The following is a 19,719-nucleotide window of genomic DNA, read 5'->3' on the forward strand; positions in this document are numbered from 1 at the left end:
TTGGTGCACCTTTGAGCCCTGATTTTGCATTGTCATCGCTTTGGGTTTTAGAAAAGTGGTATAAAAATCTTTTAAGTAAGATTAATAACCATTAAGACCATTAACCCAAAGCATTGTCATCGCTTTTAAGCTTCAGCACACTGTCTGGTTTCATGAACGGTGGTTCGCTTTGGGTTAATGGTCATTTGTGAAACTTCAACACACTGTCTGGTTTCATGAATGGTGGTTCGGACAGGGTAATTAATACTTCTGGACTGGGTAATTAATACTTCAGTTGTAGCTGCCAGCAGGACAGCGCAATAAGAACATAAGAATAGCCCCACTGGATCAGGCCATAGGCCCATCTAGTCCAGCTTCCTGGATCTCACAGCGGCCCACCAAATGCCCCAAGGAGCACACCAGATAACAAGAGACCTCATCCTGGTGCCCTCCCTTGCATCTGGCATTCTGACATAGCCCATTTCTAAAATCAGGAGGTTGTGCATACACATCATGGCTTGTACCCCGTAATGGATTTTTCCTCCAGAAACTTGTCCAATCCCCTTTTAAAGGCGTCCAGGCCAGTTGCCATCACCACATCCTGTGGCAAAGAGTTCCACAGACCAACCACAGGATAGGGCAGTGATTTTAGCTGAAGAGCAGAACAGAAAATCAGAAAAGAACAAAATTAGAAAATCTATGTACAATTTTTCTCTTTCACGAGTCTACTCTATGCATGTTGCACATCTTGCCGTTACTGCTAATATTATTCAACAAAGTTCAATAGGACTTTAAAAGGAGAATAAGAGAGTCATGGAGGATAGATCTATCACTGGCAATTAGCCACAATGGCTATGTAGAACCTCCGCGTCCTGCAGCAGTGTATTCCTGAATATCAGTTTCTGGGAAGCCGCAGCAGGAGGGGCTGCTACCTTTAAGTTCTGTCTGTAAGCTTCCTGCCGGCATGTGATTGGCCACTGAGGTATGCAGGTTGCTGAGCCTCCAGCAAGTCTTTTTATGTGCTTGTGTTTTATGGGGTCCTTCAGGGATTGTGAAATCCCAACCACCACCTTGGACCGATTCTCAGAAGAGCTGCCGCCATAAAATTGCTTTTAGCAGAGGGGGCATCGTTTTTGTTTGCCACAGATTATGGCTTTTTTTTTTTTTTGCATCTGAGTATTTTTACCTAGGCTTATACGCACTTCCCCGCTTGAAAACAAGAAGTCCTTAAAAGGTTCCCAAAAATGGTTCATGAGTATTTCCCCATCTTCCTTTTTAAAGCCAAAAGTTGTGTCTGTGTTTTAGGCTTTGAAAACTTTGTTTACAATCAAGACTACATACTTGAGCCATTTTTGTGTTCAGATATCCTGGTTTAGTTAAAAAAAAAACAAAAAAAACACAAACCTTTAAAAGTATGAAACTCTCCCTCTTTTGACCCAGTGAGTCACAAGAACATTTACTTTTATGGACTTCGGTTTTGGGTAAACCCTGAATGAGGCATGTGGTTTTCCTGCCAATTGGGAAACTTCCATGACTTTTCAGCAGTGGGCAAATAGCTCTCTTATGTCGACACATTGCTGGCTACATCTTACCTGGTGCAAATCTCCAGAGTGAGGGCAGGAACTTACTGAAAGGTGGTAGCAGTTTGGCATTTTACTGAGCCCTTGACAGGATGCCACCTTGCTCAGTTTTCATTAAGCTGGAGATCTACTTTTTTTTTTTGAGAAATGAAAGCTAAAAATAAAGGAGAGGGGCCCAGAATATCTCCCGAGATTAGGAAATTGGCAACCCAATCTTATCCATGTCTACTTACTTCCAGGTGCTTACTCTGGGATCAGGGATGAGGAGCTTACTGTTATCCTTGTCCCTTTTCCATGCATATTTCCCCCTTCCTTCCATGACTACTGTAAGAGAAGATGGAGGGCAAAATGGAAGCAGCACATTAATGACATTAATGACACATTAGTGACCTATCCCACCTTTCTACTCTCCAGTTCTCATTCTGTTTAAACTGGGAATAACTGGGAAAAATAATAGATTTCTTTGGTACTATTCAAGGCTAGGAAGCCCTAACCAAAAGAGGTTGCCTTGGAGAAACTTTTCTCCCAGATTAACAAGAGCTCCCAAATCTGAGTCTGCTTCAAAGCGGGCTCTTGATGCCCCTTAGTAAGCAAACCATAACAGAACGTAAGCAATCTGGTAGGCATAGCAACCTACTCACTTTCCAAACCAGCTAGACCAGGCAGGTAAGACAGTGAAAATGCAAGAAGCTTATGAAAAGGAATGAAGGGATAGAATCCAGCAAAGTAGAGATTGAAGGTGGGTCCGACTCCACTGTAGAATCTCTGTGGGTTAAATTACCAGGCTTGTGCAGCGATGTAATACTGGGGGTGTGCTATCGTCCTCCAGACCAGAAATCGGATGGGGACCTTGAAATGAGGAAACAGATCAGGGAGGTGACAAGGAGGGACAGGGTTGTAATCATGGGGGACTTCAATTATCCTCATATTGACTGGGTCAATTTGTGTTCTGGTCACGATAAGGAAACCGGATTTCTTGACGTGCTAAATGACTGTAGCTTAGAGCAGCTAGTCACGGAGCCCACCAGAGGACAGGTGACTCTGGATTTAATATTGTGCAGTATGCAGGACTTGGTTACAGATGTAAACGTTACTGAGCCATTGGGGAACAGTGATCATGCTGCAATCCGTTTTGACATGCACGTTGGGGGAAGAATACCAGGCAAATCTCTAACAAAAACCCTTGACTTCCGACGGGCAGACTTCCCCCAAATGAGGAGGCTGGTTAGAAGGAGGTTGAAAGGGAGGGTAAAAAGAGTCCAATCTCTCCAGAGTGCATGGAGGCTGCTTAAAACAACAGTAATAGAGGCCCAGCAGAGGTGTATACCGTAAAGAAAGAAGGGTTCCACTAAATCCAGGAGAGTGCCCGCATGGCTAACCAGCCAAGTTAGAGAGGCTGTGAAGGGCAAGGAAGCTTCCTTCCGTAAATGGAAGTCTTGCCCTAATGAGGAGAATAAAAAGGAACATAAACTGTGGCAAAAGAAATGTAAGAAGGTGATACGGGAGGCCAAGCGAGACTATGAGGAACGCATGGCCAGCAACATTAAGGGGAATAATAAAAGCTTCTTCAAATATGTTAGAAGCAGGAAACTCGCCAGAGAAGCGGTTGGCCTTCTGGATGGTGAGGGAGGGAAAGGGGAGATAAAAGGAGACTTAGAGATGGCAGAGAAATTAAATGAGTTCTTTGCATCTGTCTTCACGGCAGAAGACCTCGGGCAGATACCACTGCCCGAACGGCCCCTCCTGACCGAGGAGTTAAGTCAGATAGAGGTTAAAAGAGAAGATGTTTCAGACCTCATTGATAAATTAAAGATCAATAAGTCACCGGGCCCTGATGGCATCCACCCCAGAGTTATTAAGGAATTGAAGAATGAAGTTGCAGATCTCTTGACTAAAGTATGCAACTTGTCCCTCAAAACGGCCACGGTGCCAGAAGATTGGAGGATAGCAAATGTCACGCCTATTTTTAAAAAGGGAAAGAGGGGGGACCCGGGAAACTATAGGCCGGTCAGCCTAACATCCATACCGGGTAAGATGGTGGAATGCCTCATCAAAGATAGGATCTCAAAACACATAGATGAACAGGCCTTGCTGAGGGAGAGTCAGCATGGCTTCTGTAAGGGTAAGTCTTGCCTCACGAACCTTATAAAATTCTTTGAAAAGGTCAATAGGCATGTGGATGCGGGAGAACCCGTGGACATTATATATCTGGACTTTCAGAAGGCGTTTGACACGGTCCCTCACCAAAGGCTACTGAAAAAACTCCACAGTCAGGGAATTAGAGGACAGGTCCTCTCATGGATTGAGAACTGATTGGAGGCCAGGAAGCAGAGAGTGGGTGTCAATGGGCAATTTTCACAATGGAGAGAGGTGAAAAGCGGTGTGCCCCAAGGATCTGTCCTGGGACCGGTGCTTTTCAACCTCTTCATAAATGACCTGGAGACAGGGTTGAGCAGTGAAGTGGCTAGGTTTGCAGACGACACCAAACTTTTCCGAGTGGTGAAGACCAGAAGTGATTGTGAGGAGCTCCAGAAGGATCTCTCCAGACTGGCAGAATGGGCAGCAAAATGGCAGATGCGCTTCAATGTCAGTAAGTGTAAAGTCATGCATATTGGGGCAAAAAATCAAAACTTTAGATATAGGCTGATGGGTTCTGAGCTGTCTGTGACAGATCGGGAGAGAGATCTTGGGGTGGTGGTGGACAGGTCGATGAAAGTGTCGACCCAATGTGCGGCGGCAGTGAAGAAGGCCAATTCTATGCTTGGGATCATTAGGAAGGGTATTGAGAACAAAACGGCTAGTATTATAATGCCGTTGTACAAATCGATGGTAAGGCCACACCTGGAGTATTGTGTCCAGTTCTGGTCACCGCATCTCAAAAAAGACATAGTGGAAATGGAAAAGGTGCAAAAGAGAGCGACTAAGATGATTACGGGGCTGGGGCACCTTCCTTATGAGGAAAGGCTACGGCGTTTGGGCCTCTTCAGCCTAGAAAAGAGACGTCTGAGGGGGGACATGATTGAGACATACAAAATTATGCAGGGGATGGACAGAGTGGATAGGGAGATGCTCTTTACACTCTCACATAATACCAGAACCAGGGGACATCCACTAAAATTGAGTGTTGGGCGGGTTAGGACAGACAAAAGAAAATATTTCTTTACTCAGTGTGTGGTCGGTCTGTGGAACTCCTTGCCACAGGATGTGGTGCTGGCGTCTACCCTAGACGCCTTTAAAAGGGGATTGGACAAGTTTCTGGAGGAAAAATTCATTACGGGGTACAAGCCATGATGTGTATGCGCAACCTCCATATTTTAGAAATGGGTTATGTCAGAATGCCAGATGCAAGGGAGGGCACCAGGATGAGGTTTCTTGTTATCTGGTGTGCTCCCTGGGGCATTTGGTGGGCCGCTGTGAGATCCAGGAAGCTGGACTAGATGGGCCTATGGCCTGATCCAGTAGGGCTGTTCTTATGTTCTTATGTTCTTATGTAATGAAGACAATGGACAGACAGCAAACAAGATGGAGACCAGTGAAGAAAAGGAGAAGAAAGAGGGCAGTTGGGCAGCAAATGTTGGCATGAAAGGTTAGAAAACAAACTGAAAACAAAACAAATCCCTGACATGCCTAATTGAGTTTGGTCCCTGTTCTAATTACATGTGTCCTTCGGTGGTTCTCATCCCTACACTCACATGTGCAGTGCATGAACATGTATGCCTTCTGCAAAGCGGCAGCTGCTTCTAGAGATGGAGCTGGGCAACCCACAAAGAGGATATGTACGTGGCCTTCTGTACGCGGCCAGTGAATTTTAACCCTGCTTTTCCTGGTGGGAGTGGTCATTCGGGGGGGTCATCAGGATTTCTGAATCTCCAGCTCATGGACATCAGGTGGGCTTCATGGTTGCAAATTTAAATTGTTTACTGGTCTAGGGAAAGGTTCAGATGAGCTGACAAAGGCGGCATCCTGGGATCATGGCCTCAGCATGATTTAGCAGCCTTTTTAGGTTGCTGAGGCAGTTCAGAAGCATCTGGAGGGTGTCCTTAAATAGGGGGAAATACACAAAAATAGCGAGAAAACAGATTTCCTTAAACCACTCTTCCTCCAGGTCACCGAAGTGGGCTGGGTGTTTTCTTGGTCAGCAGTTGGACCAGTTGGTCAGCAGTTGGTCAGCAGCCTTAAAGGTTTGCTTCAATGACAAATTCATAGAAACCATGAGCAATGAATTTGTGGGCTGCTGTCAACCCATCCTTTCTCTCCCCCACTCTCTTCGGGTACACTCATAAGTACTACAGATGCAAACGTGATGATCCACCACAGTTAAAGCAAACTTCTGAAAGAATGGGGTGAATTAGTGCAGGAAAGGCGACCATGCAAGCCTATGCAACCATACTGAAGAGCTGGATTAGAATTCTCTCTGCATTGGGCTAAATAGCAAGCACTGTACCAATGTGTGATTGCGTTTCATTTGTGTAAATGCTTATAATATGATTTGACATTGAAAAAATGCTTTAAATTCTTTCTTTGACAGCATGTGTGTTTTTATTTTTACTTAGCTTGAATAACATGAGCATGTTCTGGTGAAATGTCTTGATGGGATCCAGAAACAAAAGCAGGGGTGCGCAGATAGGAGGGAAAAGGGGGCTACGTGTTTCCTTGTTGATATAAATAGAGAAGTTCATCAGGAGTGACTGGGGAGGGAGGAACATAGTTTAGGACCATGTGGGAAATCAGTTTACTTCAGAGAACTGAGGGCAAAAAAAGAGAGAGAGAGAGATGTCTGTTTTTTATTAAAAACCTGAAATGCATTATAATTGGGCTGAGTTTTTACCCAGATGGCTTTTCTTAGGCTGACATCTATGACGGGTATATAAAGCAGTGTTAAAGAGCTGCCTCTGGTGGTGGTGTGGACACATGTAATTCTGCTCAGAACTAAGTCCTCTGCTGTCTTCTCTGCTGGTTGTGGAATAATAGATGGTGAGAAACAGCTTTGGGCTGATAAAACAGTGCTGTGGTTTCCTCCAAAGGGAGGGGGGAAATACGAAGTCCTTTTGACTTTGCAGAATGTGATCTTTTCTAGATATTTTGCTCATGTACAATCAGAATACTGAAAAGTTTTGGAATCTCCTGGTTAGAGGGGCATCTCAAGATGTGGCTGCTGACCTGGATGGCATTTTCATTAATTTCCTAGTACAGTATTGGACCATGCTGAGGGGTTGCTTCAAGTGGTGAATAGGTGGGGAGACCCATTTTTAACACCTACCTGCCCCTACCGCTCCATCTCCTCTCCCTCCCTGGATGAGAAAAGGAAGAAGGAAATTGAATGGAAGTGTGGGGAGAGGCGTGTGGTGGGCTAGCTAGATGCAGATGGGTACTTCCTCTGTTCCATTTCTCTCTTCCTTCTTGAATCCAGGGGTGGGGTGGGAGGAGGTGTGACTGCAGCTGGTGCACCATCAGGGAAAGAGGAAGTGACATTTGGCACACTGCTCATAAGAACAGCCCCACTGGATCAGGCCATAGGCCCATCTAGTCCAGCTTCCTGTATCTCACAGCAGCCCACCAAATGCCCCAGGGAGCACACCAGATAACAAGAGACCTGCATCCTGGTGTCCTCCCTTGCATCTGGCATTCTGACATAGCCCTTTTCTAAAATCAGGAGGTTGCACATACACATCATGACCTGTAACCTGTAATGGATTTTTCCTCCAGAAATTTGACCAATCTCCTTTTAAAGGCACCTAGGCCAGATGCCATCATCACATCCTGTGGCTAGAAGTTCCACAGACCAACCACACACTGAGTAAAGAAATATTTTCTTTTGTCTATCCAAAGTCTGCCAACACTCAACTGTAGTGGATGTCCCCTGGTTCTGGTGTTATGTGAGAGTGTAAAGAGCATCTCTCTATCCACTTTATCCTTCCCATGCATAATTTTGTATATCTCAGTCATGTCCTCCCTCAGGTGCTTCTTTTCTTGGCTGAAGAGGCTGAAATGCCATAGCCTTTCCTCATAAGGAAGGTGCCCCAGCCTAGTCAGTGGGAGGTCTTGAGCCCATCCTGTGTACCCAATCTAACACATGTGCCATTTTAATCTCAGAATTTTTTTTTTTAATTATCCAATCATGTGTTTGAGTGACATTGAAATATTTCATTAATACTTTAGTAGCTACTGATGTCCTGACCTGGTCCTAAGCATGGTATTTGGAGGTAAGCTACTGACTCATGAATATGAAAACAAACAGGAAACTGATGTGAGTTCAGTGGTTTGTTTACATATCATCAGTCCAGTGTAGAGTCCTTGTTGCTACAGTGCACACATGCACTTTCCCTGGTCTTTGGGTGTAACTTTGAGTTTGACTCTGTTTCTTATACCCTGTGTCTATGATTCCCAAACTGTGAGCCATGGCTCCCTGGGGAGTCATGGAAACTAGGCAGGGAAGCCGCGGAATGCTCGCAAAAACCCCTTGGCTCTATACAATATATAGGATTGTTGCCCTAATGGGCTGAAGCCAATGGCCTAATAGGAGCAACCAGTCGTTTGGGAACCACTACCCTATGGGTTTTATCCAGGTTTCATCTGTGGGTTTCTGAATTTCCTGCTTTTGGAAATCATGTGGGCTTCACAGTCCACTGAACTGGCTCATGGCTAAATCCTTTTTCTACTGGTCAGTGGGGAAAGAAGAAGGTCAGTAAAAACAAAGGATAATGGCTTTTGCATCTGGATGATTCTGCAAACTCTTCAGGTTGTTGACGCATCACAGAAGCCTCTGGGTTGCTAGAAAGTCCCCAAACAGGTTTTAAAAAGGTAAAAATCACTACAAGGGTTCAAGAACTTTCAACTGCTTTACACTGATGGCCTAATCCTCAAAGTATTTATCTGGAAGTAAGCACTGCTTTCAGTGGAGGAGTCAGTGTGTTTATAGAAATTTAAGTAACAGTAATTGAGATAGGATGATCCAGTGTAGAATAATTTACTTTTCTGTTCTTTCCTATTTCATTATGATGATTAGAACGCTATGAAAATGCACACATCCTGCTTCTTTCTTTCTTTTCCAGACAACAGAAAAATCAAGGTCAATGGCACGAGGGAGTCCATTGAGTTTAAATCAAATCAATGGTTTGGAGCAACAGTCAGAGCTCATAAAGGAAAAGTTGTGGTAAGTTTTTGTGCATTTGGTATTCATTTGGCAGACCTGTTTCTTCTTTTTCAGTCATTCATCTTCAAAATGCGCATATTCGCATGTAAGTGTGTGTGTGTGTGTGGGGGGGGTGTTCTTTTACTTTTGTATTGAACTAAAGGTTCAAGAATTATCCTACTGGTGTTTTACGTTAAATGTGATAGTTGTACAGAACTCAAAGGATTCTGGTCTACGCCTGTCAAAACATTTCCTTTGTATAATTTGTTTACGTGGAAGTTAGAACGTAAATTGTTTTCCACATTTCAAAATATTTTTTCTGATTTTTTTTTCATGTGCGCATACAATTCTAACACTTTTCAATCTGTTTGTATGGACACGTGCTCTCGCTCTCTCTCTCTCTCACTCACACACACACACACACACACACACACACACACACACACACAGAAAGAGAGAGGTGTAAAAAGTTACAATCAAATCAAAATTATCAAAACCAGACCTAAATAAAAAGGCTACTGAGAGACCAATCCTATGCCTGTCTATTCAGAAGTAAGTCCCATTAGAGTCAATGTAGCTTACTCCCAGGAAATAGTGGATAGGATTGTAACCTGAGAGGCCAATCCTGGGCTCGTCACCGCAGCTTTGTGCCGCCGCGCACTGTCACAAACACGCCGCGCACTGTCACAAATGCGCCGTAAGCCTCACTGCCGGGCTACCACCTGTATTAGCCCAGCGGCGGCCGGTGCTGGGCTAGTGCTGGGCTAGTGCAGGGCAGGCGCCCAACCTCTGCCGCTCGGCGGTCTCACGGACCGCAAGCCATGGCCTGGTAAGCGGAGGCAGGGAGGGGGGCGGAAAGGAGGTGTTCCAGGGAGGGAGGAGGCCAGCGGAGGGTGGAGAGAGGGCAGTGGAGGCATGATGGGGAGGTGCAAGCGGGAGGTGTGCCGGGGGAAGGGAGCGGGGAAGGAGGGAGGCGGGTCTGTGGAGCTCCGCTCCACCGTTTCCAAGGCCCTAGATTGCCCTACACGAACGCCTTCACTTTACCGCCGACCTTTTGGCGGTAAAGTGAGTAGCCCCACTGTGGAGCTGCTTCCCTTACCCAGGAGAAGGGGACAAAAGTTCCCTTCTCCTTAGGTGCTGCCTTTGGTAGCCCGAGGTGTGGCGGATCTGGCGGCAGCCGTTCTCGGTGCTGCTGAGGCTGGGCGCCCCGGGCAGCTCAGGATTGGGCTGCCCGGCTACTACCTTCTCCTGGTTCCTTATGTACACGACAGCAGATTTATGTGCATTGCTGATATGCATTTGGAATTTGTACTTGGGATGCATTTGGAAGGTGGATGCATCTGACGATGGTAGTTTACTGATGGAGGTGGTTGGTTGGCAACCTTCAGTCTTGAAAGACTATGGTATAAGCCTACAGCACCCGGTATTCCCTGGCGGTCTCCCATCCAAGTACTAACCAGGCCTGACCCTGCTTAGCTTCTGAGATCAGATGAGATCGGGCAAGTGCAGGGTAACAGTTGCTCTGCTTATAACTTGCTAATGTTTGGGATTATAGCCAGCATTAAACTACTGAGGCCAGCATGTTCAACATGTTATCAACTCAATCAGTGGCATCGCTAGGCGGGTTCAGGCCCTATTGGGTGATGCGCACAGGAGGGCAACCCCACTACTGACCAGAATTTTTAAAATCTTGGTATTTTTGAATAATACCATTATGTTATATATCATTCGATGTGTAATTTCATGCAGAATGCAATGAAACAAACCGTGTTGAAATATCTCTATCAAAAGGTTTCGCAAAAAACCAGTGGGGGAGGAGCAGTGGTGCATCACCACGCCTACTGCCCCAGGCATCGCCCCTCCCACTGCATGGGAGGAGGTCCATCATGGGATCACACACTGGCTTCCCTTATGGGTGACACAAACCCTAATGATGCCACTGAACCCAATTGTTCAGTTTATTAAGCATCCAAGGGAATAATGTGTCTTTCCCTGACAGTCTTCAACAGACCTCTGCCCCCAAAGTTGATGAGCACATAGTTGCTGATTAGATGGGGACAGGATCATGTTATGCGACTTGATCCAATCAATGAAAATTTTATTTTTGTCTGCTCAGATAGGTTTTTTTTGTTGTTGTGGTGGTGTTAAAATGTTATTTTCTGTTATTGATTAAATGGTTTTAAATGATGTTGTCTTGAGCATTTTATGGAGGGGCAAGATACAAATAGTGTAGCAAATAAATTTAAAAAAAGACACAAATGGGCTTTAGAAAGACCAGGAAGGTGCTGTTTCCTATAGCAACCACCTGCACCTCATTAGGCAGGCCTACCTCACAGTTCAGAACCATGGCTGTCCTGTGGCGAGGCTAATGGACTGATGTCTCTTAGTCTTTTCTAAGTCTCACAGTTTTTTTCCCCCCAAACCTCAACATATGCATCTTCGTTCTACAGGGCTGGCTTTTTGCAAGCACAGATACAACTCCCCAGGTGGAAATCCATAATGAGCAACTTGCATTCTCTTGAGTGGTTTTATTAACTAGCATGGCAGCGTGTCCTATGCTGAAGGCGTTTTTATATTAACGGCTAATGTCCTTGGATTTAATAAAAAGCTTCATGAATGACGACAAAGTATCTTGAGCTGTGGACCTTGAGTGTAGTCACGCTTAATTTTCCAAACGGTTACGAAGCAACAAGTGTCGTCTGGGATTTGCTTGCAAGCGTCTTGAATCCTTTCTTAACGGGAGTGTAGATCTCTGAAGGAAATGCCTCGCTTTAAATACTCACTCATGTGGTTAATCCCAGAAAAGGGTTTTTGATATAAACCAGGTGATGAATAAAACATCACCTCCTCCATTTACAAAGTTAGCATGTATGTCAAATTCCCAGCAGCCTCCCCTCTGAGGGATCGCAGTTCTCCGATTCCAGGCTTGGCACCTTTTGACTACATCCCTTTTTTTGCATGCTCTCCTTTTTGGATTGCAAAGTAGGCTTCCATGTAGGAAAGAACAGTCAAAAATTAAATGTTTTATATGCATATTAAATGTTTCATATGCATATCACCTGGCAATCCTTGGTGGCTCTCAGCCGTGAAGTTCAATTGGGGGACCGTTTTCTGCCAGAGCGTAAGATCAAAACACACTGCTTAATTTCATTTCTGGACCAGAACAGAAAGACCTGCAAAAGAGTGAGAAGGCACTTACAAGATCGTGCTGTTATGCTCTCCCCACTTTCTAAGCAGTGAACATTCCATTGAGCAGCGTTACAAAATTTACAGGACCTTTGGATGAAAGAAAACTGGTGTCTCTGTAATATTTGTATTAATTACAAGCTGAGCATAGTAAGTAGAAGCAAATGGGTTCCCCTTCTAGACAGATTCTGCTTCTGCTACAATGCATCAGATTCCCACTCTCCAAACAGAAGGCTTAAGTGGGGGCCAACCCAACTATGAGACTAACTGAGGTGGCTACTAGGGACTAGTACTACTGCCTAGCAGGCAGTCCCTACCTCCATCTGCCCACTCACTTCCCCTGTGACTCCTTTCCTTCCACATTCTGAATTGGAAAAGGGTAGTAGAGAGGAAGAGGAAATGTTTTGACGCTCTAGCGCACCACTCTTCTGTCCTCCACACTCCCTCTTCTCTTCACACCCTCATCTTTCAGTCCAGGGAGTAGGAAGAGCAAAGGCTGGGATATCACTTGGTTTGGGGGTGAATTAGCATGCCATGTCAGGTGCTGGGGGTCTTGGGCTGGCCCCGCCTTGAGCCAAGCTTGCCTGGTTGATTCTTTTGAAGAGCTGCTCCTTTTCTATTGATGACTGAGATGATTAGTGCAGAGAGCTGGCATCTGCGATTATGTGGATGTTGACGAGGATTAATCTTTGGTCTTCTTATAGAAGCATAATGGAGTTGTTTGCAAAATCTAATTATCAGTGACTTGCATCACATCTCAGGCTTTTCTAGTAGTCAGTTTGATCCATTAGCACTCAATTGTTTCATTGATTCAATGAGGGGGAAAAGTAACTTTGCACGGTAGGAAGCTTCCTGCCCATCCTATTGAGCGTGTTTATAATGTACATCAAGGTAGTCCAGTTCCCTGAGCTACATGTGTACTTATAGACAAACTCCTCTTGGTTTGATTCAGAATTGGCCCTGTAGCTCAAGGGATGGCCCAGTTCCCTGGAGCCTGAAAATTCAATTTCTAGGGGCTTTGTCTGAACTGTGATTAGGGTGCAGGGTTTAAAAGCAGCAAAACACTTTTAATTTTTGTGCGATTTGCTAAAGACTCTCCTTCATTGAACATACTTTTGTGCATGCGCCTTCAAAACAATCTGGTTAGTCTCCTAAATACAGTACTAGAAAGACGTGCAGAATCTCATTTGACATTCTTAGTTGGAGAAGAACATGGGGAAATAATGTTAGCTTCATAACACATCTGAAAGTTACCCTGCACATGCCTGATCTCAGAAGCTAAGCAGGGTCAGGCCTGATTAGTACTTGGATGGGAGACCGCCTGGGAATACCAGGTGCTATAGGCTTATACCAGAGTCTTTCGAGACTGAAGGTTGCCAAACAACATAAGAGCTGGGGAAAGGTTGCAATCCAAATCAAGTAATTATGAACACTGGTAACTTCACTACTTTTGTGTCACATTTCTGCCAGTGTACAGCAACAATGATGCTCAGGAGTTGGCAACCTTTTCTTCCAAGAAGATGGATGCTCAACAATGATGTCATTGCCAAACTTCCAGGTTGCTGAACTCCTGGAAGCTGCTGTGCGGAGATTGGCTTGGGAGGTGAAACCTTGCTCCCAATTTACCATGTGTCACACAGGGAATGGTAGAGCCACCTGCCCAGGCTTATGGAGTCCCTGACTGCCACTACTTCCTGGGGAAAAGTGTTCGTTGGTCAGTGACAGGCTGGAGACTGCAGGTCAGATGACTTTGGGTGGCAGGCTGGATCTGCCCCACAGTTCCACAGGTTGCCAGTCCCTGCTCTAGTGCAACCCCAGTTGGACTACCCTCACAATGTATAAATTCCTTTTCCCTCCGTTTCTCTTCTTTCAATCTCTGCTTGAATTTAGGCACCTTCTACTGTCCAAATATGTATCTGCATCCATCTACCTCAGTCCAAGCCAAGCTGGGAGAGGGAAGGGCAGGTAGTCAGTCACTAATAGACCAGGTTTACTAAAGATCATTATAGTACTTATAACAGATATTTAAAAATAATTTGACACAGAAGATTATGTCTGTTATGGGCTTTTACTGCCCACTTCATGTGTAAGACTGAAAATAGATTCCCACTTCCAGAAGCCTGCAAAAATCAGGGGAAGTGAAAGGGCCATGATATTGCACTTTGCCACATGGATGCAGGTGCAGTTAGCTGCTCTCACTGTGCACCATGCAGTGAGATTTTTAAGTAGCCTCTGGTTGTCTCCTGGTCATTAGAGTCCATTCTTGCACTCATGTACTCTTGAGCATCCTTCTGTGGATGGATGTACAAATGTATGAAGCTGCCTTTTATTGCCAAGCCATTCTTCCATGCTAGCCAGATGCTGTCTACTCTGAAAACTCTCCAGGGTCTTGTGCAGAGTCTGCCCTGCTGCCCAAGATCATAAGCAAGAAATTCTTGAAGGAAAGGGCAGTTCAGCAGTGGAAAAGGGTCTCTCACACACTGGAGAACTTCAAGCAGAGGCTCGATAGGCACCTGCGGGAGATGCTCTAATTTGGGAGAATTTCCTGTTACAGGCAGGGGGTTGGACTAGATGACCTTGTGAGTCCCTTCCAACTTTATCATTCTATTGTTTTAATTGGAGAATGGAACTTATGCATGCAAAGGAGGTTGCATTGGAATCAATGAGGCTTACCTCCCAATGGGGAGCTGGGGGTAAGAATAGGCCCTCAGTTTGGCTGCACTTGTCGTAAGAGGCGACTAAACAGCCACCGGGTAGATCAGCCTGGGAAGGCAGCTCATCTGAGAGAAGGAAAACTCTGATCCCAAACCTCCACTGCCTTGCGGCTACATCCAGTTATGGAAAAGGCTTCAGGAGTCAACCTCGAGGCAAAATCCGGAGCCGGAGTCCCTGAGGCAGTTCGTGGCTGAACACAGTCACATTCTGGCAACCCCTGTGACGCCGCTGGAACCAACCGTATTGGCCTCTGCCTTTCCATTGGACCATTTCAGCGACGTGGAGAGGGGGGATTTGCTGCATGGGAAACAGTCTATCCTCCATATCTACTTTACCCAGGCTTCCCGCACTGGAGAGGACACTCTATTCCAGAACCACCATTCAGAGCGCGATACCATAGTCTTCCGAGGCTGAAGGATGCCAACAACCTCCCAATGACATGTATTTAGGATACAGGTGAAACCTGAGTTTGTACAAATGCATCTGGGAAAGTGAATACACATGACACCTAAACAGTCTTTGCTATGCAAACCATATTTTGACAGGCATGTGCTCCCTTATATCACTGGAGGACCCTGAAGGCTTTACCTGAAAAGGATCCAGTTGGCACCTGCTATGTAGCGATTCAAAATTTCAGTGCCTATGCCGAGTACTCCCCTTGCCGCAATAGTAAGTGAGATTTTTTTCCTTGATTTGGCTGATATGGAACTAAAATAATTTAGTTTTTGTTCATTTTTGTGCTTTTAATTCAGGTGTTGCTTTGGCGAATGCCAACACTGAGAGACACCAGCGCCTTGCAAAGAGGGATTTCACTTAAAAGGCATCAAATTATATGTTTCCACTTGAATGCTTTTGTATTTAATTAAATGAGCAAAAATGTGGCTGGTGCTATTATGCTGACATGCAAGAATAGAATTGGCTTCATTTAAAAGGACTTTAAATATAGCAAACAGATCTTGATAAGCAGAAGCCAACATTTAAAAGCAGCTGATGTTTCCAAATGGAACTTTCTCTTTATGGAATTGGCAGCCTACAGGTTGAACCTGTGCGAAGATAATCATGCTGTTTGTGAGCGGGTAGACTATGGTGCAACACGGGATGGGAAATGGTTATATAACAGAGAATTGTGCAGTTCCTGGGTGTTTTCTGTATATTTCATATACTTGGTTGATTATGTACACAAATGAAGATGGTATTAGTTTTTTTATGCAGGACAGTATGATGACAATTCCTGAACCATATTGAATGTCTGAGCAATCCAATGTTATTCCTCTGACCCCCTAACCAAGGCCAGTTAGGGTAAAATAATTTTAGCACCTGACACTACAATTCTTAACGTGCTTACCTGGGAGTAAGTTCCACTGAACTCAGTGGGACTTACTTCTGAGCAGACACGCAGAGGATTGCAGTGTTATTCACCTTTCAATCTATCAAAACAAATTCTGAATTTGACTTGGCTGTGTCATCATTTTCTTGGCAGAATTACGTAATATATTGTTCTTGATGTCTGCACATGACGGCTTTGAAACTAGCATTCTGTTCTGCGTTTGACTAACAGCACAAAATTACACGTTAGATCTGCAGCCCTTCTTTTCAGAAAGCAGTATCCATTATCTGTGGCACAGTTTGAGTCATTCCAGATTGAGCAATTAATTTGAGGTTCCTGCTTTGATACTTGCAGACAATCCAGATCCTGAGGGGCAAGGTTTCTGTCAAGCAGGATTCAGCTTAGATTTTTTCAAGGTGAGTGTCTACCATGTTTGACTTGTTCCTTGTTCTACAAACCTCTTTCGTCTTCACCATCAAATGGATACATTCCACCTCCAATTCATAATTTCTGAATTGATTTATTTTTCCAGAATGTGTGTGTTTTTTTTTCTATTTCTGGCACATATTGAGTGTCTGAAACTTATTCATTTCATTCAGATTGTTTTACAAGTTAAATTTCCCTTATTTCATATTTAACCAGAGAACTGTGCTGTCCATCTGTCCATGCAAGGGATCTTCAATTAAATGACTTATTAAAGGACAGCTGATTAATAAATTAACCATTCTGTCATCAGATGATAGTCCTAATTAAAAAATGAGCCTTTGAAGGCAAGATCCTAATTCAACAACTAAATGTTGGCATGGTTCAACAGCAAGGACGTCTTACTCCTTTTCCACTTTACCTAAGCTGTTCTTTCCTCGTTAGGCCAAGATATGAAAAAGTCTTTATATAGCAACCATCTGAGTCTTGGCTTCCTTTGAACACTTTAAATGTAGGTGTTTACGCTCAATCAGTGGCAGAATTTTTGTCCTCGTTCATTGGCCCCAATTGGAACGGTGCACATATCCCAGTTCTTTTCCAAATTGTAGCCTACTTCCCGTATTTATTTCCCATCAGGACTAGCTAAATGATGCCATTTGATGAACACATGTTTGCTCTTGGTCTCTGGGGCCTATTATTAATCATAATTTAATGCTGCTCTTGTCTGTCATGTATGTAGAATGGAGATCTCATAATAGGAGGACCTGGCAGTTTTTATTGGCAAGGTACGTTTATCTCTTTGTATAGCAAGAGATGAAATGAGAAGTGATGTGAAAAGAATGCTGTAAAAAGAAGCAAGTAACACTGTTAATAGGTTTCATCCTTCTTTATTCGCACAGCTTTAAATTGACAGTTATCTGTAATAAACACTTCTCAAAGTGGCACGAGAGGTCAAAATTTTCTTCTGGACTACACAGCACAGAAAATGAAGCCCATTTATTTTTAAGCATTTCATCCATTATAATGTTTTATCCTTGAATGAAATGGGGAAGGTAACAGGAAAGCTTCATTTTCCTCTGCAGGACGGTAGATAAAAATAGATTCCACGTGACCTGACCTTTCCTTGCAGTTGTTATTTGTGCAATTATATATCGTATGGGTTAATTTTGCATTGCTTTATGGCACAATTACCACCCATTGTTTTGCCTTCCCTTATTTCTGTGTTTCTTATCCTTCTTCATATTTGCAAACAATATTCATTACCAGTGAGTTACATCAGGATAAGTGGAATGTCCTGTGCAAGGGCAAGAGTTGCTAGTTTTTAGACAGTCTTTTATTTTCCAGTTTGTGGGATGAATCACTCTCTTCAGTATCAGAAAAATGCTCTCTCAGTGATTCATGCCTCAAATGTGCACACCCATCAAGTGCAGCGCAGGTGGGCCCTTTTAATCCGTGGGTTTGGAATCTGCAGTTTTGACTCACCCCAGGTTCCGAACTAGTGGTGGAGGACCCCACCTGACCTCCCAGACGTGACTGGAACCATCTTCCGATTGCGTCCAGGAGGCTTTTTGATGCCGTGTGATGTTGGTAAGGCACTTCTCATTTTTCTGAAAACTGCAGGTACCTTTCTGACATCTCTGGATGCAAGCAGAAGGCACTTCCAGTTGTTTTCAGAGGTCTGGTGAGTGCCCAGACATGCAGATTCAGTTATCCATGGGTTTTGGCATCTGCGGGGGTTCCAGGAATGGAATCCTCCAGGATGCCAAGGGCCAACCTGCATTGTCCTCACTCACTGTGGGCAACAGCTCTCCAGAATTTCAGGCAGGGGTCTTTCCTAGCTCTACCTGGGGTTGCCAAGGATCTGGAAAGATGCACTATAGGACAGGTGCATGACAAGCTACTTGGGCATGGGGCTTTGCTGAATATGTGCATTATTTTTGTGTGTGTCGGCAATGACAGCAGCTACGGCAGAAATTAGAAGCATCTGTTCAAGTGCAGCCAGGCAGATGCTTCGGTCTTCTGCTAGCTGCTGTCTCTTGTTTGATGGTTTTGGTGTGATAGTTTTGATGTCTAATTCCTGGGGTTCATTGACATTTGTAGCCTGTATACGTTTTGTGGCATTGTAGATATAGTGAAGAAATTTAACTCTTGCAGAGCACAATCCTATGCATGTCTACTCTGAAGTAAGTTCCATTGAGTTCAGTGGGGCTTATTCCCAGGTAAGTATGCTAAGGATTGCAGTATCAAGGCCCAGTCCTATCCAATTTTCCAGTGCCGGTGCAGTTGTTGCAATGAGGCATGCACTGCTTCCTGCGGTGGGGAGGCAATCATGGAGGCCTCCTCAAGGTAAGCGAATGCTTGTTCCCTTATCTCAGGGCTGCTTTGTGGTTGCATTGGTGCTGAAAAGTTGGATGGGATTGGGCCCTCAATCTGGAATGGGTTCTGTGCAATTTACAGAGTGGCTGCCCATCTCCCAATGGAGTGGTGCCAATGTGGCTGGAGAGAGCTTCACTATGAAGAGATAGCTGTAAGGTTCATGTGTAGAGAAGTTCTTAGTATAAACTCTTCTTATTACTGACTGACAATTGAGCCTAATCTAGGCGATTAGATGCCAGGACTTGGTTGGTGGATCTATCACTGTGGAAAGCTAATAGACGCTTTCTAAGTATTTCAAAAATTTAAGTCGATGTAGTGAAATTGACCCAAAATTTGTATTCTGAGCCTTGGACTTATGTGCTAGATGTCTATCCTTTTTCTTTATATACTTATTTCAATATTTTGGACAAGCTCCCATTGCAATACTGAGATAGAACAATTTTATGGCTACTCCTATTTAACTGATTGGCTGTCCCTTCACAACTATTCTGTTGCAGCCCTGGCAAAATAAGCAAGGTGGTCATTTTAAAAGAGCATGCATTTCACCAAGATTTAGAAATGTAAGCTTAATTACTGTTTTGGTTAGTTAGCTAGCTGCCTTGTTGATCTCTCTAGTCGACATTTTTGAATTACAGGTCAGATTATCACAAGTAGCATCGTGGACATTATCACAGACTACTCATTCAAGAATATTCTAAGAAAACTACCGCAAGAAAAGCAAACTGGGGTGGCACCCTCATCCTATGATGACAATTATCTGGGTACGTTACATGGAGACTGTGTTGAGCTTATCTGGAAATATGATCTGAAAATATATTTACTCTAAGTTTGTCAAGAGGGAACTGAATCTGTAAGAGGCTTTCGGCTCCTTTGTCAATGAAGTCAGGATGTTCGCTTAGCCTTTATTGAAATGGCTGGCAAGTGAGAACATACATCTGGTTCCAGGTTGTTTTACACCATTCATGTAACCATTACAACTGAATTGGGGTTATAGGAAATTG

General features: G+C 44.2%; 1 protein-coding gene across 1 annotated transcript in view; it reads left to right on the top strand.

Annotated features, from left to right (window-relative positions):
* ITGA8 (integrin subunit alpha 8) overlaps window positions 1-19,719 on the top strand; it is a 142,230-nt gene that overhangs the window by 15,668 nt on the left and 106,843 nt on the right. Inside the window, exons 3-7 of the mRNA XM_066629122.1 lie at window positions 8,612-8,712; window positions 15,138-15,261; window positions 16,274-16,335; window positions 17,082-17,127; window positions 19,354-19,479. Coding sequence (XP_066485219.1) covers window positions 8,612-8,712; window positions 15,138-15,261; window positions 16,274-16,335; window positions 17,082-17,127; window positions 19,354-19,479 — 459 coding nt within the window. The remainder of the gene's footprint in view (window positions 1-8,611; window positions 8,713-15,137; window positions 15,262-16,273; window positions 16,336-17,081; window positions 17,128-19,353; window positions 19,480-19,719) is intronic.

This window comes from Tiliqua scincoides, chromosome 5, assembly GCF_035046505.1.
Source record: "Tiliqua scincoides isolate rTilSci1 chromosome 5, rTilSci1.hap2, whole genome shotgun sequence".
Taxonomy (NCBI): Eukaryota; Metazoa; Chordata; class Lepidosauria; order Squamata; family Scincidae; genus Tiliqua; species Tiliqua scincoides.